We start from the raw sequence: 18,159 nt of genomic DNA, 5'->3' as shown, positions 1-18,159 counted from the left end.
CAGCCATTCACATAGGATAAATCAAATGGAATTATTTCTTCCTCAGATAAGGACATGCAGATGTATGAACCCCCTGTAGATCTTTGCCATCTATATGCATATGTTGAATAAACATCATAGATTAACCATGAATTGGAAAAAAGACGTCTTTTAAAAACTGGTATTCTGTTGGTCGTATAGTATGACTGTGACTTTTAGAATATAAGACTGTTGTAGAATATAATAGTCTGTGAAGAATTGAAAACACTACATAAGAGGCCAGTGGACAGGTGCAGGATGCGTGTGAACTTGCTGTAATAGATAACCAATGAAGAATAGACAATATCAATGGGTGTCAAATGATGGGAAAAGAAGATGGACTGGGCACATGATGAAGGTTGCCTCATCTTGTTTGTGGGACCCCTGTGGCAAACTTAGCAGTGGACGGGACTGGGTTCCAGCCTGATCATTCGAGGAGACATTCAGAGTGAGGAACTCATGGGTCCATTTGAATAGGATGCAGCCAATCAGCTAGTATTTATTCAGGCCTTGCCCTGTGCCAGGCGCTAAGCTTTGTTCTGAGGACAGGAAGAAGAGCTCCTCAAGCAAATCACATCTAAAACCATTCTGCCCATGTAGAGTAAATTAGCGGTCACTTCAGAAAAGGCTTTTCAGAGAGGGTGGGCATGAGCTGAGACTTGAATCTAGGGAGGATATTCTGATCAGTTCAACTTGAAGGAAGACAAGGAAATAAGAGGATAGAGGGAATTCCAAGTCATGGAAAAGATGCAAAAAAATAGATGAACTCAGAAGTTGAAATTTCTTATGTGAAGATGTGAGAAAAGCCTTGAATTTCCTTTGAAAAGAAATTCAGGATCATAATTTTAGCTAGTAAAGCTAAAGTACATTAAAGTACATTAGAGATTATTCGTTCTGGGTTCCTCATTTTACTCCTATTGGAATGTAAACTCATTGAAGCTGGTAGCTAATTTTGGCTTTCTTTGTATCCCTAGCTTATAGTATGGGGCTTGACCATAGTAAGTGCTTAATTGTTGATTGAGGCCCAGAGATATTATATGACTTGCCCAAGGTCATGCAAGTAATTATTAGCAGAGCTTTGATTTGAACCCAAATGCCCCAAATTCCTCTAGAGTGTGTCTGCCACCTGGTTGATATTTCTTTAAACGTGTATATTGAATAACAGGCTTCTGTGAGACCATTTTAGTTTCAAAAACAATAAAGAAATGTTTACTTCATGACCAAAATTCAAGAATGGTAGATAGTATAAATATTTTTATTGATACAAAATTTAAATCCTTATTAGGTAAATCATTTGGTACCATGGAAGGGATGAGTTTCATTGGACCATGCTTGCCACTTTTCAAACTCAAATTTTTTGCCTTTGAAGTACTAAAAATCAAATTATAGAAGAGACTCCCTATGAGTACACTAGAAGTGGAAATAAAAACCTAGAAGGAATTCTAAGAAGCGAGGGTGACTTGTTGAATTAGAATAGTGGTGAAAATGAGACAAAATTTGAGACTTTGAGATAGGCTACAAAACTCTATTAGATGGTTTTAACAATTGCTTTTTCAGTCAGTGAGATTTGGAGGATGATTATTTGAGAAATATAGTTCACTTGACTTACTTTATAATCTATTCTATACCATGGCATTTTTACAGAGTCAAGAGGAAAACCAACTCATTTTGCTTCTTTGTTCGTGATTAAGTAATTACACTGGACAAGTTTAATAGTTGGCATTGTACAGATGGACTTGTAGGTATTCAAGAGTTCAGTAGTTTGAAATGATTTAGGCTGACATATTTACATCTGCTTTTTCTGTAATGTGCCTCATGGAGGCCAAGTTTTGCTAAGTTGTTGGTTTACAGTACTTAGGAAAAATGAACTGCCAGTTAAACACAGCTCATCATTATGTGGGTTTATCCTTGGAAATGTTACCTTCAATCTGTTAAGAAATATAAACTTCCTCCATATGTTTGACTATTTGTATGTTTATTGAATTGTGATTAAAATTTTTCTTATTTTATCTTGGAAAAAAATCAAGGTAATGACAGTTATAGGTAATAGATAATAATCTTTTCTTTTCCAGAAACAAATAATTGTTGATCCTCTGAGCTTCAGTGAAGAGCGTTTCAGACCTTCTCTTGAGGAGCGCCTGGAGAGCATTATCAGTGGAGCAGCCCTAATGGCAGATTCGTCTTGTACTCGGGATGATCGGCGGGAACGTATTGTTGCAGAGTGCAATGCAGTGCGGCAGGCCTTACAGGATCTACTTTCTGAATACATGGGGAATGTAAGTATGAGAGCCAGCATTGTCTTTATGGATTTTTACTCCTTTACCCCTTTTACTCCTTTTGTTAGTCCAGTTAATGGTGATAGAAGATTAGGTAATTTATGGTTTTAACTTTTTTTTTTTTTACTAAAATATTGATAGTATGGGTAATTTTCAGTACTTATACAAGTAACTTTAAGTTTTAGTAGCTTAGTTGTAAAATACAAGTACTTTCCTTAGAGTTTTATATTTTTTTCATCAAATTTATCATCATTGAGAGGCTGTAGGCAGAGGACTTTTGAGAAGCTGCCACTTTTAATAATAAAATACAATTTTAGATCTAATTGTGTAAGAATGTGCATGCCATACAGATTTGTTTCTTCATAATTGTCATTTCTAAATTGCTTTTCAACCAGATGGACAAAAATTAGAATAGGGGAATGATTCAAGCATTTCTTAATAGAAAATTATCAGACTGAATTTAGAGGGGGTTTTTTGTGCTTAGAATTCTGCTACTGTAGACCTTATGGTCTTGAGTCTTTTTGCCTAAGAGATTACTTCCACTTAAGTATTTTGTCTAAAGGTCATTGTCCTCCTTTTCCTTGACTTTTTTTAAGTATTTTAACCCTTAAGATGAAATTATTGAGGTAGAAATAATAAATTAGCATTCTTAGGTGTTATCTATGTGCTAAGTATGCATAATGCTAAGCTCTGAAAATACAAAGGAAAGAACACCTTGTCTATTCAAGGAGTAAGCATGCAAATAACTGTACATAAAAGAGATGCTAAATTGGGTGTAGTCTCTGAGGGAAAACACTAAGATGCAGGAGAAATGAGAAAGGTTTATTGCAGGTGGTAGGATTGTAGTTGAGACTTACTCAGGGAACCCAGGAGGCAGAGATAAGAAACAGGTAGGCTTGGGGTCATCCAGTGAATGCCATTGTTCCTAGATAATAGAGTACTTGGAGGGGAATGAAATGAAAAAGGTAGGAGGCAGCTAAGTTATGAAGGGCTTTAAAAGTTAAATGGGATTTATGTTGGATTCTGGAGGAAATAGGGAGTCATGGGAGTTTATTGAATTGATGGAGGAGGGTGAGGTGCGGAGGAGGGTAAGGGGCGACATGGTCAGACCTGGACTTTAGGAAGATCAATTTGACAGCTGAGCTGATGGATTTTTGCTTGGAGAGACTTGAGGCAGAGAAATGGCTTTTGTTATAGGCTAGTTGTTAGGTCATGAGAGCTTGCACTAGGTTTCTAGTACTGTATTACTGTTTGTAGTACTTTTAGGGGAAAGTTTGTACAAAAGTAGAAGTGACAAGATTTAAGTTGACTGGATATGGGGAGTGAGAGAGTAAGGAGAGTAAGGTTTCAAGACTGGGAGGATGGTGTCCTCAGTAACAATAGGAAATTGGGAAGAAGGGAGTGTTTTGGGGAATGATATTAAAACTTCTGAATGTACTAAGTTGAAGATGTCTACAGTCCAACCAGAAGTCAAGATAGGTTGAGACTGAAGGCTGGAACAAGATAGAAATGATAATTGAAACCATAGGAGCTGATGAGATCACCAAGTAAAATAGTATAGATCTAGAGGCTAGGAGAGAGGGATATCTGTGTTTGACCTGAATGAATATTATCAAAGGAGAATGAGGAGAAGCCAGACTGATAAGAGAAGAAATAGAAGAAAACACCATCACTAAATCTGAAAAAGCCATAAGAAGAGGGTCATCAACACTGTCAGACATTGCAGAGAGGTGAAGGATGGCAATTGAGAAAAGACCATTAGATTATTAGTAATTTTGGGGAGACCAGTTTATATTGAATGATAATGTTAGAAGCCAGATTCCAAGAAAAAGTTTGAGGAAAGGAAATGCTGCCATCTCTTGTAGACTGCCTTCTGGAGGAATTAAAAAGGGGTAGGAGGTAGTGATATAGGTCAGTAGGTAATGGGAATTTACAGATAAAATGAATAAATTTTGTCTTAAGATCAGTTTGTAAAGAAAGGAAAATTTGAATTATCACTAGATTATTAATTTTAAATATTTTTCTTTTAAAATTTTTTCTTTAGGTTTTTGTTTTTTTGCAAGGCAAATGAGGTTAAGTGGCTTGGCCAAGGCCACACAGCTAAGTAATTATTAAATGTCTGAGCCTGTATTTGAACTCAGGTACTCCTGACTCCAGGGCTGGTACTGTATCCATTGCGCCACCTAGCCGCCCCATCTTTTAAAATTTTTTTGACCTTTCTCCATGCTCTTTCCTTGCTATGCATCTTAATTTGCTCTATTGAAGTTAGTGAGTTATGAATGTATATTCTTCAAGTGAAGCTGTATGTATTCCTTTAGCTTGTTTCTATCACATTGTAAAATTAGTGAAGCATATTGAATTTTTTTTAAGCCATTGCTATGTTGTGATTGTAGCCAATCTACCTCAGAAAAATGAGATTAGAGGCTCAGTTAAATCAAGTGGAAAAAAACAGTTGATAGACCATGGTAAAAGTGTGGATCACATTTAAAAATCCTCATCTGAGTTTGAAAATTTCAGAACTAAATTGAAGTATGAATTACACTAGAGGAGTCTTAAATATGGAATCAAAGGACAGTGATACATAAATAGATCAAATGTATGTGTTAAATTTGTATTCAGGAGAATAGTGCAAAAATCTCATTATATATTAAAGAAAAGGCAAAAAAATGTTTTACTATCTAAGCATGTTGAGTAATGAATCAGCATTTAGCACACCATGTTGAGGACAGAGAGACTAAGAATTTACAGTTAAATAATTTGTACTGCATAGGCAAATATGATAGGAGAAAACTATTGTAGAGATTAGGTGATAGTGGGGTATATATGAAAAGAGAACTGAAGTTTAAAATTACTTTCTGCCAGTCTTCTTAGGACAGATCATTTCATCCCTCTGGGTTTGGTTTCCTCAGTTGCAGATTGCTGGTGTTCATCTTTAAGAAGGCTTAAGTTAGAAATCTTGAATGAAAATTAGCATTGTATTTGGGGTGGACTGTGTGTATCTTTCTACGTGTAATCTTTTGACAGTGTTTTATGTTTGACAAGTATTTTAGTCCTGTATGGGGTATAGAGGGATAGGTATTTTGTGGGGTTTTTTTTTTTTACAATATTTTTTCTTTGGGAAGAAGTTTGAGATGTGATTGAAAGAAATCATATTTAACCTTTCCTGTTGGTGGTGAATGAACTAGCACATGAAAAGTCTCTCAAAGCTAGCCCAAAGGTTAGTTGACCAAGGCAAATCATTTATAAACTTCAGGCCTAGCTCTGCCATGATGCAAGCTGTCAAATCTGACAATTTTCCTGGAAAATGGATAAGAAAATAATATATATTATGTTGAAACTGTAGACAATTTGGACTAATTAAATCTGACTTATAGTGTGATATTTTATTAAGATAGGTTCATTATTCAATTTTTGGGTTGCTAGGATTCCATTTATTCTGAAACCAAATGCTTTCAGACCAGATGAAAATGTTTTAGATCAGCTCAGGAATGTCCAACCTTTTAACTCTTTGGGGTTATATTGCCCAACAAAAACTTGTCACGGGCCATATATAGAGTTTAATATTGTAGTAATATAAGAAATAAGTATTGTATTCTTTAAATATTATTACATTAAATGTATAAGTTAAATTATTGAATATTTAATATTACATTTTGCTTTTAATTGTCATCTAATGTTATCACAAAAGTGAAAAAAGAACAATGGAACTTTTAACATTCCCCACCCTGGACTATTCCATGGTGCCCAAATATTGCAGAAATTGTCTATAATTGTGCTTTTTCTATACTGTATAAGGATTGAGTTTATTGTAAAATTTGCTGTAAATTTAAACTTCATTAAAATCCTGGGGTATGTTCCAATATATCTCAGTTGTACTTCCATTCTATGAATAGTACTTTTATTGACTTGCCAGTTTGAGCTTTTTTTAAGAGAATCCTTTCAGAACAGAGACCATTTATTTATAGTTTAGAATTTTTGGATATTTATGTTTTAATGAATGGAAAATTTAAATAAATATGGTATTAACTTTTTGCCTTTGACATATGAGAATTATGACACTATTGTCAAGCTCAGATTGAAATGGGGGCTGTGTATTTGACACCCAGTCTAAACTATTTTTTAAATCACAATTTAACTTCAAAACAGATTTGAGAAGCATTTTGTGGATGTGGCTTGATGGTTAGAAAGTACAAGATCTTTTATGATCATAAAATGCCATGTTCTTTTTTTAAATAGATTGTTACATGCTTAATGAAGCAATAGTAAAATTACATTTTGAAGGCATGATGTTGGATTAGAGATTTGGAAGTCTGAAGCAGAATAGGATTTTATGTTAGAATTGAGCTTTGACTATTTCAGTATTTTTATCTTCTGACACATTTGATAAACATAGAAGATGGTTTGTAAAGTTAGGATTGTTTGTTTTAAATAAACAAAAACCTTAATCCTTTAGCTTCTTGAGGTTTTTCAGTTGGATTTTCGAAGTCTGATCATTACAATTTCTAACGCACTAAGCAATCCAAGTAATGAGCTTTTCCTTATAGGTAGGACTCCTAAGACAATATCAACTAACTTATTATCTGTAAAGTTTCAGTTACTTTAAGCTATTACCCAAAGAAGCACCTTAGAGAATAGATAGTGAGGTCAAACCCGTGAAACCAAGTTTTTGCAAGTTTAAAGGAAAATCATTATTTCTAAGATTATTCTTTCTGCTGAAAAGATTTTTGGTCTGGGGCAGCTAGGTGGCCCAGTGGATAGCCCTCAAGTCAGGAGGATCTGAGTTCAAATCAGCCTCAGACAGCTTAATGATTGCCTTGGGCAAGTCACTTAACCCCATTACCATATATACATATATATATATTCAAAAAAAGATTGTTGGTCCTCTGTGACTGTTAGTACTTTAGACTAATTAGTCAGATGTCTCAAGTTTTAAATGTGGCTGAAAACCAATGGATTTTGTGGATTTTCAAAAACATTAGATATCGATATTTGAATGAGGTCTAAGTTTTTTTATCTAAGTTCCTAAGTGATAGTTGATATTTAGTGTGAAGCTGAAAGTTTGTTTTAGTTTGTATCTCCAAATGAGTTGATAAAAATTACATTTATTCATTTTTTAAAAAATATTTTCTCACTTTACATTTTACAACTTTGGCACTTTCAATTGAAATGTTTCTCCTGGTCAGCAAGCCAACCTTTGGAATAGTTACTTTATAAAATGTTGAATATTGAACTTCAGAGCTATCTTTTACTATGGATGTGGAACCTATCAGGGTTCCAATCTTTGCCAGAGCAAAATATTGCCTTCTTTCTTGGCAATATTTCTTCCTTTGATGCTCTTCAGTCCTGTTTTACTGAAAGTTGTATTCCCAGTATCTCTTCTGCTCATAAAACAAATCTTTTGAGGACATTCATGATATAAAGCTCTCAATCAATCTTTCAGTTTCTGTTCATTTTATTTTAAGTAAGGTGCTTGTGGCTCTTTTTTAGTCATCATTTCCAATTGGCAAGTCTACAAAATGGAATATTGGCTATTTAAAGATCCAGATCTTAAAAACAACCTAGTGTTTATATGGGAAAACAAGTTTTTTTATAATAATGGTTTGCTTTAGGAGTAGGTTGAAATTAAAGGAGAGAAAGAGGATCTTTTTTCTCTTCCTTATGTTTTTCAATCTAAAAACCTTCTAATACACTTCCTCCCCCCAGTCTTAAACTCTTTAATTAATGTAACAGTATACCCAAAAGCCAAGTAAACTGAAACAATTTGAAGTCAAGCCACAAATGTTTTAGTAGTAATATTAATTCAGCTATAGTTTGAAAACTGATACATATAAACAGATATTGTTGACCCTTGGATTGCTGTAGAGTTGAACACTTACAGATCTTTAAGAGCACCTGTTTAAAGCTACATACATTAGGAAAAAATATCAGTGTTTTCCCTCTTCAAAGTAGTGATGCAATGTGATAAAATGCAATTTTATTCTGTATGGAATCAGTGAAATTCCATTATTAAGGGAACTGATTAAATTCAACAGGTAAACAGTCCTTTTTCTCCAAAGGAATATTAAATTACTAGATTTTCAGAAGAACCAGTAGATTTTAAAATAAGTAAAACTAAATTTCACCTTCTAGTTGGATTCAGATTGCTAGCTAAGATTGCATTAATTGCACAGGTTTTCTATTGCCATCTACATTGTTTAGATCAATTCTTGGTTCTTAGTATGATACAGTGTAATGAATTATGGATTTATTACCATGATTTCCTTTTTAATGGTACTGTTTTAAAGCCACTTCAAAATAAGATCAATTATTTTTCTAAGATTCCTTTTAGTGTTGATGTTATTTTAATGTCATTTACACAATATATAAATTGTGTTTGAGAATTAAAATTAGCAAAATTTGATGGATCTTAAAACTAAAAAATACAATTGATTGAATACATACAGTAAGGTCAAAGAATATAAAACTTGAAGAGATCTCACAGAATATTTAATATAATCCCTTCATTTTCTAGATGAGGGCTGTCCAACCTTACTTGTAAAAGTTTTTTATTGAAACAACAGGCAGTATATTTTGATATACCATTTCAGTGAGAGCTCTGGCTTGATTTACTAAAGCATTTAGTAAACTCATTGGTAGGCTGCATAAAATCACCCTGCCAGTTACATATGACCAAGAAAGCCCTGTTCTAGATGATTAAGATGGGGAGAATAAGTGGGTGAATTGGGATTTGAACTTTGTACTGTACAACAATAAAAGCTTATAGTAATGGATATGGGTCTTCAGCTGGACCTGAAATAACCTAGTTTCCTAATAATTCTCTTCTTTGCTTCATCCAAACCAAAACATTTGCTATTCTCTAAACACTCATTTTCTTCCTCCATAGCATGATCCTGGAGTACCACAAAGCCTCTGCTCCTTCCCCCAACCCCATAGTGTTATAGAATTAGAGCTGAAAAAAGCCTTATTTTACAGGTGCAGAATCATGTGATGCAGAGAAGTGACCAGGTAGAAGGTGTAAAAGATTGGATTTGATCCCACTTCTTAATTCAAGAGCCAGTCCTCTTTACTTCATCTCTGTGGTTCTCATTGGTTTGATATTGTTGGTAAATGACAAATGGGTTTACTGGCTATACCAGATTTTTTTTCATTGGGTAAATTCTTTTAAAAGAGAGAAGATAAAAATGGCTTATTGAACTTTGTGTTCCATAAGGAAAGAAAAATAATCCCAAAGCATTAAGACAATGTTAAACACACATTAAGCTCCTATTGCGTGCAAGGCATCAGACTTGGTCCTGACAGTACAATGCTTAAAAAATTATTTTAGCCACCTTAAAGGAAATTGCTTTGTGTACATAATCTTAAGGCATACTATATCAAATAGTTCTCTCAGAAAATTTGAGGAGAAGCAAAACATTTTCAACTGAAGGGGTATCAAGTTGTGCCTTAGAAGATAATATCTCTAAAGTTTTAACTGGTTGACTAAGGAGTGGAGTGATTATCACTAGAAATAAAAAAGTTCTGAGGAATGGTGATTCTATGGGAGAAGATAAATTTTGGCTGTGGCAGTTTTGATGTTCCTGCAACAGTTCATCTGCTTAGAGATGTTCCATTGCAGATGACAGACTGGAATTCTAGAGAGAGATTCAGGCAATAGTATCTAGATTTGGAAGTTATTTATTTAGAAGTAGTCATTAAATCTCATGGTAACAGAGATCATAAAAGAGAAAGGAAAAGAGAAAGAGCCCCCAGGAAAGAACTTTGGGCTATCATACAGTGAAGACTTGAGAAGAGGAAGACCTAAAGAAGATCATAGTCAAGAGTATGATTTTTAAATCAACATTGTAGTTTAGGTGACCTCTTATTTTACTCTTACTTATCTTATACAGTATACCAGTTGTTTTGTTATTTTTGAGTACTCAACATGGTTCAGTTCTACACAGTTTTATTGGAAACTTATCTTCTGTAGGTCTTTCCAATTGTTTGGGATAGTTGCCACATGTCTGAGTAAGGATTGAGTTCCAAATTCCTTCCTTCTCTCCTCAGCCCGCCTCATCAAGGAGGCAAACAATTTAATATAGGTTATACATGTGTAATCATCTTGTGAAAGAAAACATAGGACCTCCCCAAAAAATAGAAAAAAGAAAGAACCCTGAATAAAAATAAAGTTTAAAAAAGTATACTTCAGTCTGTATTTCTGATACCATCACTTCTTTCCATGGAGGTGAATAGCATCCTTCATTAGTGCTTGAAAGTTGTTTTGAGTCACTTTATTGCTGAGAAAAAGTTGCTCACAACTGATCATCCTACATTATTGCTGTCACTTTGTATACAGTGCCTCTTTGCATCAGCTCATGTAAGTCTTTCCAGGTTTTTCTGAGAGCATTCTGCTTATTATTTCTTACAATAAAATAATATTTCATCATACTCATGTGCCATACTTTATTTAGTCATTCCCCAGTAATGGTTATCCCCTCAATCTTTATTTCATTGCCACCAGAAAAGAGTTTCTATAAATATTTTTGTATATGTAGGTTCTTTTCCTTCTTTTTTCCCCCCTTAAATCTCTTTTGGGATATAGACCTTGTAGGATATGTGAGATATAAGTAAACTTTTGCAAGGCAAATGGGGTTGTAAAGTGGCTTGCCCAAGGCCACACAGCTAGGTAATCATTAAGTGTCTGAGGCTGGATTTGAACCCAGGTACTCCTGACTCCAGGGCCTGTGCTCTATCCACTGCCCCACCCGGCTGCCCCAAACTTTTTTTCTTTTAAAGAAACTTTCATCCCTTTCCCGATTTTTGTTTTTCTAAAATGTGCTTTGTACCTTCCATTCTTTAGAGAGTTTGTTAAGCAAATGTTAGCAAGATTAAATTGAGTACCTAGTCTCCCATCACTTCTGAATATTGAACTAGACTTGTTTGGGGTATGCCAGGGAATTAGAAGGTATAAATTTAATATTAGAGATAAGTGCACATTGGAATTAATTTGAAAAAAATTATATCAAGATATTAATAGGTATAAAATAACATTTATAATAACATTTAGGGGGCGGCCGGGTGGGGCAGTGGATAGAGCACCGGCCCTGGAGTCAGGAGTACCTGGGTTCAAATCCAGTCTCAGACACTTAATGATTACCTAGCTGTGTGGTTTGGGTAAGCCACTTAACCCCGTTTGCCTTGCAAAAACCTAAAATGATAATAACAACAACAACAACATTTAATCCATAATAGCTTTTTGGACAAAAAAATAGAGTTTACATTGAATGATTGCATCATGCAAGATTGCATGATCTGGAGAAGTGTCCTGGAAAAGTAGAAAATGTTTGGTACTAAATCTTAAAAATATCTCAGTATGTCTTGGCATTTTACACAAAAGAGACGGAGAAAGTGATATGTGAAGGGGAAGGGTTTAATGAGTAACATGTAATAGATGTCAAGTAGATTTGGTCTGATATAACCAAAGGCAAATTTTAACCGTGTACAGAGTGAGACTGTGACATGGACTGCCCTCATACCTCTTCCTCCCAATTTGTCATTGCCCTGAGTTTACTGAGTAAGTTGCCTATAAGCTAAATAGTCTCATAATAATTTGGTCTGGAGAGCTGTGTTTTAATCATTTTACTAATTTAAAACTTTAAAATGACGAGATAAACAATTTTTGAAGGATAAGTTTACCCTTTTTTATATATTTCCTTTTGATAAAGAAAATTAAATTAAAAGTAAAAATAAATGAAAAGCTTTCCATAGCCTTTAGATAGTGACACATTAAGGACTAATGACTGCGAAAAGAAAATGTCATATCTAAGCTATTCTACTTTCTCTGGTAGCTTAATATCTGGTGAATCAACAGTTTTAGGGTATGTCTCTTTCAAGTTGGTAGAAGAAAGAGTATTTCAAAATTCTCCATGACAAGTATAAATTTAGTTTGACCTGGAACAATTTTCTAAACCTTTAAAAGTCTATAAAATAAGAAAGTCCAAAGATAAAATTTTATTTATAGTGATTCTTTTAAATTTTTTTTTTATTTTTGACTTGGTTTTTTGCAAGGCAATGGGGCTTGTCCAAGGTCACACAACTAAGTAAGTATTAAGTGTGTGTCTGAGGCGGGATTTGAACTTGGGTCCTCCTGACTCCAGGGTCCTGTTTTCTATTCACTGCACCACCTAGCTGCCCCTGTTTGAAGTGATGATTTTGTAGTGATGTTTTTTATTTCTATCGATGCATATTTTTAAAGTGAAATATTTTGAAAATGTTTTGGAGGTGTTTGGAACCCTTCTCCAAAAAAATATTTGTTTAGAATATTGCAAGGATTTGTTGGCCCTGTAGCTTGACATGTGGTCCAATCAGATTAAAATGTAATTGGGAAATAGTTTACAAAGTAAATAAAAATACTATCAAATGTAGACATTGTAAACAGCAGCTTTAAACTAGCAGTACTTTCAGCTTGTTAGATTGAGTGACTGAAGCAGGGAATGGGACCAAGAACTTGAGATCCTATAGCCTGAGACTATGGGCTTGGATTCCCCACCTCTGTTCATCAATGAAAAAGTTCGTCTTTATAAAAAAGAAGAAAGAAAATAAAAATCTAAATTCTGTCTCAAAAACAATGTAGATAGTTTTATATTTTAAAAATAAATGAGAGATTCTTAAGTTTGGATTATCATACCTTATTTCTAGGAGTTTGTCACCTCTGCTGTTTCTTACTTAGAGTATAGGATGGAGTTGTATAAGAGTTACCTTAAAGTTAACAATTAAGGAAGAAAAAAGTTAAGTATATTTTGGTAGATAAGCTTTTCAATGTGTGGAAAATTATGACCTTCATGTTTATAGTTTAAACTGCTTTATGGAGTGTTTAGAAAAGATCATTAGAGAATGGTTTTTAACATCAAACTTTAAAGCAGTTGCAACTCATTTAAAATTCCTTCGTGATCATATTAGACTGAACTCTATAAGAAACCTATGATATAGTGGGAACAGTTATCTTTAAATGACTTCTATAAAGCAGACTTTTGGAAGCATTTTAAGGGGTGAGCACTTAAATCAATACACATCAGCGCATTTATCTGGTCTGTGCTAGTCTTTCCAAGGCAAAGATTCATTCTTTATTTCCATTAATTGTAGTGTCTTCTTTCTGTTTATTAACTCCTATTTATCCTTGTTTATTCTTAGTTGTTTTTCCTCCTTAAGGGAAACTCTTTAGACTTTCTTTGTGTCTCTAGTATTGACCACAGTGTGCAGCATACAGGTGTCCAATAAATGCTAATTAACTAGTGGTATTGTGCATTTTTATGTATACAGTCATTGCAACATTTGCAGTTTGGGAAATTTGTATGTGATGGCCATTGAAAATTAAATGAGAAATTTTGGAGATTTTAGTTTACTAAGGAAGATGGTAGAAAATTTATTATAAGCAATTAAAATTTGTTAGATGTTTCAGGTTACGCCAGGTTGTACACATTACTCGCTACCATTCAGACTCAGTCAGGGATTTTCTCCCAGTGTGATCTTTGTACCCTGCACTTTTCAAAGGAGAACAAAATCCCTGAAGTAGTTTCTGTACCTACATTACATTATGGCTCTGAAGACCCTGTATGGTGTACAAGATATTAATATCTCTCTAGTAGACACTTGAGTTCATTGTGTTGTTTGGCTTGTTTTTGCGTGATAAATATGATCAGAATTGTGAAGGGCAGCTAGATGGTTTAATAGAGCACCAACCCTAGATTCAGAAGGACCTGAATTCAAATTTGGATTCAGTTTCTTATTAGTTATGTGACCCTAGGGAAGTCTCTTCACCTCAATTGCTTCCCCCCAAAATAAATAAAGATTTGAGATGGAGCCTAGAGTTATTTGCCACTTTCTACGTTTGTGAGGGTCTTACTCCATTAACCCCCACAAATAATCACAGGACTAAATATCCTTATAACTTGTTGGATGGTTTAGAACATGATACCTGTAACCAAAGGATATAATTTATCATCTTGTATTATTGTAGACCTCTTTGTTACCTTTCACATTGAGCTGAAGCATTGTTGATAAATTAGGATGACATGGAGTATGTTAAAAGTTGTGCTGAAAGCAGATCATTTTAACCCCCTAGTTTTGTCCTTTGCTCACTAATGCTGAGTTTTAGTTTGTATTAGAAAACTCCTTAAAACTTTTCAAATAGAATTGAATAGTTAATTATAATCTTGTAGTTTTTCTCTTTATTTTTATTTATTTATTCATCTATCTATCTATTTTAGGTTTTTGCAAGGCAATGGGTTAAGTGGCTTGCCCAAGGCCACACAGCTAGGTAATTATTAAATGTTTGAGATGGGATTTGAACTCAGGTATTTCTGAGGGCCAGTGCTCTATCCACTGTGCCACCTAGCTGTCCCCCTCTTTATCTATTTATTTGTTTGCATTTCCATTAAAAGACCTTCAGTTGGGATGGGGAGATGATGAATTGAAAACAAGAAACAGTAAAGAAAATGAGTTGCTGGTCTTTATTGTATTTCCTATTTAAAGCCTCTTAGACCCTTGTTTGACTATACAATGTGATTGCTTCTGGCTTTGCTTTAGCTTTTACCTCTATTCTAGAGCATCAAAATTCCAAATAGTTTTCTTCTTTTTATAGGGAGAGGTTAGAGGAAGAGAACAAAATCTAGAGCAAAATGAGTAATTTATGTTGAAGTTGGGGAGTTTTGTATATATGTGCTAGGTAATTCCTCTTTATCACAATTGCCTCCCTTAGTTCAAGCAATTACATAGTCTGTTCTTATGTAAGTTTGTAAGATTGGCCCAGAGTAAACAATAACTGCTTGTTGACTAGTTGGATCTAAGTGGTATTAGTTCTCTTCTCCCCCCACCCCCACCCCCGTGCCCCAGTATAATAGATTTGACATTTGTTTTCATATGTAGTAATTGAGGTACCTCTAACTTGGAGTTAGGTTTATCATGAAGATGTATATCTGAATGGAACAAATTGAAGTGGCCATTGAAGTGCCTCAGATCAGAGAATATTATTTGCCCTGCCACAGTGGGGGAAGGAGGGAGAGTTGTTATTTCACAATTCTTAGTATGTTACGGAATGGAATGGTTTAAAAATTGTTACCTTAGAGTCAGAACCTTAGTGGAAACAGAGAAAATAGATTTCATAAAGTTGATTTTTGTATATTGGGGGGATGGTATGAAATATGTACATGTTAGGGGTAGCAATGATTGTATAGGTGAGTATGTCCCTGGGAAATTGTAAGTTATGTGAATGGCAGGAGAACACACTTATTATTATCACACTGTACTCGTTGAGGGAAATAGAATTGCTATTGTGTTATTTCTAAATTTCCTCATGTCTTGCTAGAATGAAAGTAATCTTGGGTTATAAAGCCTATTTCTTTAGGGAGCTTGGTTACTCTGGAGACCTTTTACTATGGCCCAAAATTTGTCTGATATTTCTGGTTTGTTTATATTTGTATCATTCCCTAGTGACATAATTTTCTTTCTCCTCAGAGATAATATTCCATCACTTCTTTATACATACCACTAACTGAACTCATCCTGCATATTTGGATTGGTCCTGGGACTTTGAGGGTTCAGCTTTAATCTTGGACAGTCAACCACATTTTGCTTTCTTGATTTCAATCAAGAGCCTTTGGTAGCTCCATTTCCAGTTTTACTGAGTGAAAGCAGTTCACCCCCACCCCCCCAACACACACACACACACACACACACACACACACACACACACACACACTCCTTCACACCTTCACCTTCTTCCCCTTCAGCTGTGGTCAAATTTGGAGAATTGTGACTCTTTTTTTTTTAATGTGCATTCTGGTAGTAATGAGTAAAGACTATATTAATTTCCTTTTGCTTAGCAAGTGTGTCCCTCCTGACTGTGTTGCAGGGGTTGTTTTATTACTATCCATTTGTCTGAGCTGTCTAGCCTGAAGTTGGTGGCCTTATTCCCAGATTCATAATATGTTCACTTTACGATTAAAATACACATTTTGCCTGAGTCTAGGCTCACTTCTTTTTAGTTAATTCCATGTGGCATGGGGGAGGGTATTCTCTCAGAGTCAATTTTAATTCTTCCAATTTAGTTCTAGGATTAGATAGCTCTGTAGTATATTTTTATTACTTTTTTCTACTCAATTTTAGATGCCTTTGATTATTGCTTTTTATGCTGGCTTTTTTGCTTGAGTCCTATAACCAACAGTGTAGTTTGTGATTTCTCATTTATTTTATGGAAGTCATATTTATTGCCTTCTTTATTTCCTTAACAGTAGTAAGTATAGCAAACTATATTACACTGCTATGATATAGCTGGATTTTGTAAACCTACAGGCTCATTGTATAACAGAATATGCATACTATTTCCTAAAAATAGTAACTTCAATGTCTCATGTTAGTATAAAAATGGTATTTACAATAACACATGAATCCTGAGCCTTTTTGTGTGCCATTGACCTCTTTGGCAGGCTGTTGAAGCCTAGAGACCCCTTTCTCAGAAAAAGGTTTTTAAACATATAAAATAAAATAGATTGAATTAACAAATAAACCAATTATTTTTCAAATAGTTTGCAGAATATTGAAAAACAGATTTGGGTTCTTTATACATAACAAGGTCTAATTAGTCTGTCTCTTCAGATCATTAATGTGGTGGAATACAGACAATTTAGACTATTCTGTGGTGGTATAGAGTTTTGATTGTTGGTTAAATTAAATAAGGCAATTAAATTAGCCTGTATTTTCCAACAATGGAGATGCAAACAGTATTTACATATTATGAACATGTTCTTTGCATTCATGTGAATTCACAAAGCATTTATTAAATGCCTTCTACACAAAAATAAAAATACAAATACCTATCTTCAAGAAACTTACATTCTTCTAAAGAGAAAACATTATGTACTTCTCTATGAAACTGCTTAATGTGAAGATCTAATCTGGTGATCTCTCTACTACTATCAGCTGTTTCAACGACTATTCATAGGTCCCTGTTTTTGAGAATGCCTAAGGAACTGAAATCTGACAAAAAAAAGTAAAGTAATATTGACTTTGTTGGATTTTTAGTGTTTTTATGTTAATGATATGAACTAAGTGCATTAGCTATCCATTGTTTGCCCTATTTGATTATTAAATTTTGCCCTGGTCAGTCACATTACAAATTATGGAATATTTTGGGTAAGCTCTTTCCTCAAGCCTTGAGTTTTCTGTGGTCCTTTGAATCTCATCTCATCATTTATTTCCACTTCTGCATTATTTTTTTTCCTGAAAGTTCTGTTATAATGGTAATATATCTTTTTTCCTGACCCCTAGACATTTAATAGTTGATGTCATTGTTTTACATCATTGAATGATAGTTCTTTATATTAATAACAGGCCATGTGAGTGTTATAATGTGACTATAAGATATTTGTCTTTTCGTTTTTCAAACATTTATTCCAAAAATTCCTGTGAGGTTTAGGACCTTTCATTATCATCCAACCTAAGAATTTCATATATGAGATCTATAACTTCAAATTGCACAGCCATGTGCAATTGATAGTTCAGTTATTAGTTCTCCCTCTCATCTTGAGTGGTTCAACTCGGGCAGATTTATTTTTAACAACTTTGAGGGTTTTGATCTTATTTTATTAGATTATCCTTTCCTAATAGCAGCTCCTTTAGTCTGACCTTCTTTTTCCCTGTATCTCTAAGGAGACCATTTATTTTCTATGAATTCTCCAAAGACATAAGGGCTTACTACTAAAAATAACTGTTTAGCAAACCTGTTTTGGTGGCAATGGAGGTATTTAGTTAGATTTTTTTTTAGAACCTTTGTTTGTGTGTGTGTGTGTATAAATTTTTTTTTGAAGTGTCATTATGAAGGCCTCTAATTTTT

General features: G+C 34.2%; 1 protein-coding gene across 2 annotated transcripts in view; it reads left to right on the top strand.

The window, feature by feature from the left end:
• CTNNA1 (catenin alpha 1) overlaps positions 1-18,159 on the top strand; it is a 170,871-nt gene that overhangs the window by 66,727 nt on the left and 85,985 nt on the right. For both annotated transcript variants that reach the window (XM_074212931.1, XM_074212930.1), the window contains one exon: positions 2,091-2,294. In XM_074212931.1, coding sequence (XP_074069032.1) covers positions 2,091-2,294 — 204 coding nt within the window. The remainder of the gene's footprint in view (positions 1-2,090; positions 2,295-18,159) is intronic.

Source organism: Macrotis lagotis, chromosome 1 (assembly GCF_037893015.1).
Source record: "Macrotis lagotis isolate mMagLag1 chromosome 1, bilby.v1.9.chrom.fasta, whole genome shotgun sequence".
Lineage (NCBI taxonomy): Eukaryota > Metazoa > Chordata > Mammalia > Peramelemorphia > Peramelidae > Macrotis > Macrotis lagotis.
This window is presented reverse-complemented; position numbering and strand designations above follow the sequence as displayed.